The 7,739-nt window shown below is 37.1% G+C and overlaps 1 protein-coding gene across 2 annotated transcripts; it reads left to right on the forward strand.

Annotated features, from left to right (window-relative positions):
• Positions 1–390: 390 nt before the first annotated feature.
• LOC112164834 (cysteine-rich receptor-like protein kinase 25) lies at positions 391–3,360 on the forward strand. 2 transcript variants are annotated; one of them, XM_040506169.1, is made up of 7 exons: positions 391–1,302; positions 1,405–1,536; positions 1,623–1,744; positions 1,822–2,062; positions 2,194–2,431; positions 2,537–2,687; positions 2,811–3,360. In XM_040506169.1, the coding sequence occupies exons 1-7, from the start codon at positions 477–479 to the stop codon at positions 3,144–3,146; spliced, it is 2,046 nt and encodes a 681-aa protein (XP_040362103.1). In that variant the 5' UTR covers positions 391–476; the 3' UTR covers positions 3,147–3,360. The 2 variants fall into 2 exon arrangements, with proteins under 2 accessions (XP_040362103.1, XP_024156931.1); XM_024301163.2 differs by having other exon boundaries at positions 1,852–2,062.
• The last annotated feature ends 4,379 nt before the right edge of the window (positions 3,361–7,739 follow it).

A 7,739-nucleotide genomic window follows, 5' to 3' on the forward strand; every position in this document is an offset into this window, starting at 1 on the left:
CTGAAACTCAACAAAAATGAACTTTATATTCAATACTTTATAGTCATTTATTAAGTTATGAAACTTATTTTACTTTTTCTGCAGCACCGAAATTATCATAATATTTTGATGGATAAACAATTAGTAAGCCTCATTATAATTTTTGCTCAAGGCCTCCGAATTCTCAGGACCGACACTGCTTGTGAGAACAGTCTAGTCCTAAGTCCTAACTAATTAATGCAGAAAAAGTATCAAGTCCAGAACTGTGTGTCTGAAAATTGCGACCGAGTCTAAATCGTCCTCCTCTGTCCCACATTTCATCAATCAATGACTTTATGACCATCACACAACTCTTAGTGGAGTCATCTTCCAACAGTTGACCGTCGAGTCTGAGACGATTGCAACCTCACAACTCTGCCAATTTATAGCAACATCTCAAACAGGGCAGCTGTACCTTCCTTATGCATATGTAAGAGGAAGTGATCATCAGAAAGGAGATGATTTTCATAATGCCTTCTAATCTGTTCACGGCCCTTGTGGTGCTCTCCATTCTTCGCTTCCTTAGCGTTAGCGTTGAAGCTCAAGCACCAACTTACCGGTATCATTTCTGTTCAAACACAACCAATTTCACTCCCAACGGCTCCTACCAGTCTAATCTCAATCTCCTTCTCTCTTCTTTCACATCCAACGCCACACGTGATATTGGATTTTACTACACCACCGCGGGCGTGCAAGGCTCCACTGCAGAAGTAGTTTACGGTTCTTTCCTATGCCGTGGAGATCTCACCCCCAAGTTGTGCCAAGAATGTGTTACTACTGTAGCCAAAGAAGTTGTCCAACTGTACTGCCCCTTGGGAAAAATCGCAATAATATGGTACGACGAGTGCATGTTGCGCTACGCAAACCAGTCTTACTTGAACAGAATGGACGAAGCTCCTCGAGTTTCCATGTGGAACATTGGGAATATCACTGACCCTACCCGCTTTACGCAGCTGGTGGCAGAAACAATCAATGGTTTGGTGGCTCCGGCTTCAAATGAACCCTCCGGTGCTAAAAAGTATGCAACAAAAGAAGCAGCTTTCAATGGGTTTCAGCAGTTGTACAGCCTTGTGCAGTGCACACCAGACCTATCAAGCACAAGTTGTGTTACATGTCTTCGAGGAGCTATTGCACAACTTCCAGGTTGTTGTACTGGAAAGCAAGGCGGTAGAGTTTTATATCCTAGTTGTAATGTTCGATATGAAGTTTATCCATTTTATACAGCTGAAGCAGCCACACCTTCACCACCGCCACAACCTTTGACTCTTCCTCCCCCACCTCCAGGTTCAGTATTGAGATATTGAGACTTAGTAGCAGGGCATATATTATGTACTTGGTCTTATTAATTTTTACTGTTACATAAACCTTATTATTGACTCTATGCAGGAAACGACAAAATCTCATCCCTAATCATAGTGGCCATTGTTGTTCCAATTGCCATAGTGCTTTTCTTGGTAGGCTGCTTTTTTCTAAGAAGAAATGCAAGAAAAACGTATGCTGCTTTACAAGAACAAAATGGTAATATGCATGTTTTTTCTTTGCTCTTGCACGGTATAAGTTTTAGTTCTGCATATTATTTATTTACTACATTTGTTGATGTGTAGTGGGGAATGAAATTTCTACTGTGGAGTCATTGCAGTTTGATTTTGCTAAAATTGAAGCAGCCACAAACCAGTTTTCTGTTAATAACAGATTAGGGGAAGGTGGCTTTGGAGAGGTTTACAAGGTAATAATGACGTTTGATTCATAAACGTGCTGTATATAAAATATATATGAGAGAGTTCATGATGGTTAGTTAATTAGGTCTTTGTTTGTTTCTATATTAATTTTCAGGGAACACTTCCTAATGGGCAAGAAATAGCTGTGAAGAGGTTATCTAGAAGCTCCGGGCAAGGTGTTGTGGAGTTTAAAAATGAGGTGGTTTTGGTCGCCAAGCTTCAGCACAGAAATTTAGTGAGGCTACTGGGATTTTGCTCTGAAGGAGTAGAAAAGATACTTATCTATGAATTTGTGCAGAACAAAAGCCTTGACCACTTTTTATTTGGTATGTGCCTTCTAACATTTGCATACATAAACATGATGGGGGAATTGATGAAATGAGTTATTATGTAAGCAAACCAAGTAACTTATTCAAACTTGTATGTATATACTTTCTTTTGACAAACATGTAAGCAGACTCGGATATTCAAGTAAAGTTGGGTTGGTCAAGCAGATACAAGATTATAGGTGGGATTACTAGAGGGATTCTCTATCTCCATCAAGATTCTCGGCTTAAAATCATACATCGCGATCTCAAAGCAAGCAACATATTGTTAGATGGAGAAATGAACCCAAAAATATCAGATTTTGGAATGGCAAGAATATTTGGAGTTGATCAAACTCAAGGAAGCACCAGAAGGATTGTCGGAACTTAGTAAGTTCAGAACTTTGTTTAATTATTTTTGTATATGCAAGTGATACCAATATTCTCACACCATGTTTGTACTAACATAACCTTATCGATGCTGCCGGTTTAAAGTGGTTACATGTCCCCAGAGTATGCAATGCATGGACAGTTCTCAGAGAAGTCTGATGTGTACAGTCTTGGTGTCTTAATCTTAGAGATTGTAACAGGCAAGAAAAACACTAGTTTCTATCAATCAGACCGTGGCGAAGATCTCTTAACATATGTGAGTAAAAGACTATAAGTTAGACATTCTAATTAATTTTATGCATTTATGGGTTAATTCTTTTAATGATATTACATTCGAATGGCTACAACAACTTGAGGGATTCATACAAAACAATTGCAGGCTTGGAAACATTGGAGAGAAGGGACGGTGGAAGAATTGTTGGATTCAAATCTGAGATGTTCTTATTCAAGAAATGAAGTAATCAGATGTATCCATATTGGTTTACTGTGTGTTCAGGAGGATCCAAAGGAGAGACCTACTATGCAAACCATTGTTCTCATGCTAAGCAGTTACTCAGTTTCTATGCCTTTGCCTGAGAAGCCAGCGTTTTTCCTGCATAGTAAGGCAGAGTTGAACATGCCATCAGTAGCCTCTGGATCATCATATCAACCCACTAGCAGCTCAGTCTCATGTTCTGTTAATGAAGTTTCAATTACCGAATTATTCCCTCGATAATGTGAGTAATATATAGCACAACAACCTGTGGAGAAGGGACAACTTTCGTACTGTTGGCTTCGAGTGTCAGAGATTCTTATTCCATAAGTGAAGATTATCAGACTCTTGTTAATTAGGCCTTATTTAGTAGTTTTCTGATGTTTAAGGTGAGGTTTTGATGTATGAAATTTCCAACTTTGGATAATCAATAAACTATCTTCTCTTGCAAAAAAATGTATCCATACTGGCTCACTTGCTGCTCAAGAAGATCCATTTGTCAAGGGTACAATTATTGGATCCGGCTCCTCTAAAGTTGGATCCAGCTCCTCTAAAGTGAGTAAATCATGAATTTCGTAAAGTTCATAAAATCTCCAACCTCAATGTAATCTAATGGCTAGAAAGATATCCACGTCACTTGGAATTCTTTTTTTGACTTTTTTTTTTTAAGAAATTTTGTTTTTTATGTTAATCTTATTTAATTAATTCTTATTTTTTGGCCAATTCAATCTTCATCTTTTGCTCCCTGCATTTTTGTATCTACGCATCAATGGATTTCTGAATACAGAAAAACTAGGGAGATCCATGGTCATGGGTGGATAAAAACTAAATAACAATTGCAATTGTCTTCTCAAACCAGTATACTCCACACATTAAGACTCTTGCATGCAGCCAATAGATGACGCACAAAAATATAAATTAGGGATCGAATTTTTCCCCAAAACCAACAATTATACATGGCAATTAGAAACCCATCATCGATAAAAAAAAAAAAAGTAGGGATTGTAATGAGAGTGATAAGAAAGTAGGTTCAACATTCATTTACTCTCTTTTCTGGGGTTGGATCCAGTTCGTGAAAATAGGCCAAAATCAATGACTGCAGTTTATTTTCTAAAAGAAAAAACATAGAATTTTTACGTTAATGTGAAACATAATTTGTTTTGGAAAGAAAATGTGAAAAAAGAATTTGATATTAATGTTAACTGATGTGGATATCTTTCTAACCATTAGATTACATCGAGGTTGGAGATTTTATGAACTTTACGAAATTCATGATTTGCTCATTTTAGAGGAGCTGGATCCGTATTAGATAAGTGGTTATTTCGGAATGGTATAAAAGTCTTCACTCTGTAATATTGATGATCAGTTGAGTAAAAATGTAGCCCTCACGAGTTTGAAGTTTCTCTCCCTTTCTCTTCTCTCTTTAATTACCTTTCTTCTTCAATGTTTTTCTGTATTGCTTTCATGGTATCAGAGCAGCCAGGCTGACCGGTGACCAAGATGTTCTTGCTTCCGCATTATCTGTTTCATTCAATTTCGATTTCGATTTTCCTGAATTCCAAACCCTAACCCCCAAATGCACGCTCTCCCTGTGCCATGGATCCTTGCTCCAAGCTTGAGCTCTTGTTAATTTGTTATTCACACAGATACGCACACTCGGTGCTCCAATTGCTTACACTTTCAGTAATTTGGCTTTTACAATATATTTCACACACTCGTTGATTCAATCCTTGTTGTAGAATGCTGATATCTGGCATAATTATGTGTTTGGAAATATGGTTTCTGGTGATTGAGCTACTGTCTATGATGGAATCTTGACTAATGTACTTGGTTGTTAAGTCATTTCTTTCGTCCATTTTGAATGTTATCTTGAAGTATATTGAATGATTTTTTGAAGAAGAGAATTGTTTGGATTTGAACAAGTAGAAGAATTAGTTGTAAATATATTTGTGGAGAAGTGAATTTTGAAGAAGAAGAAGAAGAATTAGTTGAATATTGCAGTTTGTTGGTTGAATTTTGAACAAGTAGGTGAATTAAGTTGTATATAGTTTGAAGAACATGAATTGAATGAAGTTGAATACGAAGAATTAAGTGATTGTTAAAGAAGAAGATTTAGTTGAATATTGCAGTTTCTTTGGTTTTGGACGGGATGATTCTGGATATGATTTTGGTGTTGGTTATGGTTTTAGGAGTTATGGAGGTGGAAGGAAGTTTACTGAGGTGGATAAAGAAGATATCAGAGAACAATGTGGCAGAGTATTATCAACAACAGATTAAAGTGATTGAGGTATAGCCCAGTTGAGCATTTAGTTTTAGAAATTTCAAGGTTGGTTTCAGATTATGAATGCGGGTCATTCTCAAGCACAAAGCCAAAGGTGTGGCTAATGGCTATTGCTAGTTATCAAACATACATGAGATGTCAAATGTGACAACCTTCTCTTGAAATTCAATGGGATCTTCAAGCTGTTTCAGTTCCATCAGGAGGTCCTGGTTTGAGTCTCCGTGCTTCCAGTGTCCATGATTTGAGAGTATACTTTTATCAATACCCAGTTGAAGTGCTGGAAACAAAGCCATTCAGTAGTCGCAAGGATCATGAACAGAGAATGGAAACTTCTGTGGGTACTCTTGTTTGTTTGATCACAACCTTGTTTGCCACTAATTTCTTTGAGATCAAGGTTGTCAAGGACATTAAACCAGCTTTGGAAAAGCACCTTATCATCTCCACTATTCTTATGACTACTAGAATTGCAATTATTTGCTGGGGTGCTCTGCCATCATCCTTCACAATTTACAATTTTGTAGTTCAGAAAGTTGTAAAGAACTGGCAATTGTTCTTGTGTGTATCTGTTGGTCTTTGGGCTGGACTGTCATTGGGTTCGTCACTGCGTATTAGACTAGCAATTGATACAGCCCCATGCAAGATGTTGCTGATTTCTGTAGGTCAAGTGCTACCACCAATGTTTTGTTTGGGGTTGCTCTAAGATACAAGTCAATCATCATTCCAATTCTTGCCATTCAGATGCTTCTTGACAGTTGCAAAATATGTTTTTGGTCAATTCTGATGAAGAGGGGAATATATGCTGCTACATATGGATTCAAAGAAAATCTCTTGGTACTTCTGGTCTCTATGTGAATGAAGAGCAACCATACGGCAACCAGCTTAAGTGTAGCATATTTGAAGCTCGTTTCTTGTGCTGCTGGGTTTTTTTTTTTATGCTTTGATAGATTAGCAGGGTTTTTCTTTGTTCCAACCATTATGCTTGGGTACGGTACCCAAGCATATGGTCGAGGGAGGATGTTAAGGGTATAATAGGTATTAGATAGGAGTGGTTATTTTAGAGTAGTTAAAAGGCTTCACTCTGTAATATTCATGATCAGTTCAGTAAAAATGTAGCCCTCACAAGTTTTTCTTGCTTTCTCTCCCTTTCTCCTCTCTTTACCTTTCTTCTTCAATTTTCTTCAAGTTTCTCTGTATTGCTCTCACCTGTCAATCGATCTATGTTTGTTGTATGGATGTTACTTGAATTCTTTGACGAATGTGACTGTTGTTGGGTTTTGGGTAGTTCAAATAAAGTTTCTGTTTTCTGAGTTTCAATATCTTGATTTTGAGCATAAATAGGGTCTCTACGTACTGTTGAAAATCAAAGAAAAACCTTTTCCCACAAAACGTGATTGACAGTGTCTGGCCTTCATAGCTGTATCTTGGAAAAGATTTCTCTAGCTTTTGTGGGTCTCCGTTGAATATTCTAAAGTATATCTCACATTCCTCCAATTCATAGCTAGCTAGCTGGAATTATATATTACAAATTGGTACATCAAATATAGACCAACTCTCTAGCGATAGCGGTAGATCAACTCCCTACATAATCTTAGCCTAGTTCAAATCTGACTAAGTACTTTTATCAATGCATAGAGTCGGTCTATATGAAACTAGCCTACTGGTACTATCTCATTTTCATATAATGCAGAAACAATGGGATTCAAATTTGCTCACCACCAATCCACTCAATACAAAACTGCCATGTATTATAAAACACAATTATGGTTAATCATGATGTTTTATTAAAAAATAATTTCAATTAATTCTATATGATGTGGCAAGTTTTAATAGGGTGGTGATATCACCACAAAATAAAAGTGGTGAGCAAATTTGAATCCGAAACGATGTATGTATCCGCGCGCTTTGTAAAGAAGCAACTTGAGGAAAAAAAAAAAAAAACCAAAAGTGTTGTAGGAAAATATGATTCGAGAGAATTGTGAGAGAAATTGTGTGTTCTATTATTGATAATAGGAGCCCTTTATATAGGGATTTACAGAGTACATACTAGGTAATAGAATCTGAATACAATTAGGAAATCTAGAACCTTCTCCTATTATAACTCTAAAACTAAATCCTAGTTTGAAGAGGCACACTAGAATACAACTTCCTTCAACACTCTGTAATATTCATGATCAGTTCAGTAAAAATGTAGCCCTCACAAGTTTCTCTCCCTTTCTCTTCTCTCTTCACCTTCCTTCTTCAATGTTTTTCTGTTTTGCTTTCATGGTATCAGAGCCAGGTTGACCTGTGACCAAGATGTTCTTGCTTCCTCTATCTTCTGCTTCCGCGTTATCTGTTTCATTCAATTTTGATTTCGATTTTCCCGAATTCCAAACCCTAACCCCCAAATGCACTTTCTCCCTCTGCCATGGATCCTTGCTTCAAGCTCGAGCGCCTGTTTTTCACACAGATATGTTGCTCCAATTGCTTACACTTTCGGTAATTGTTATTCACACAGATATGTTGATTCAATCCTTGTTGTAAAATGCATAATTATGTGTTTGGAAATATGGTTT

Source organism: Rosa chinensis, chromosome 5 (genome assembly GCF_002994745.2).
Source record: "Rosa chinensis cultivar Old Blush chromosome 5, RchiOBHm-V2, whole genome shotgun sequence".
Classification (NCBI taxonomy): domain Eukaryota; kingdom Viridiplantae; phylum Streptophyta; class Magnoliopsida; order Rosales; family Rosaceae; genus Rosa; species Rosa chinensis.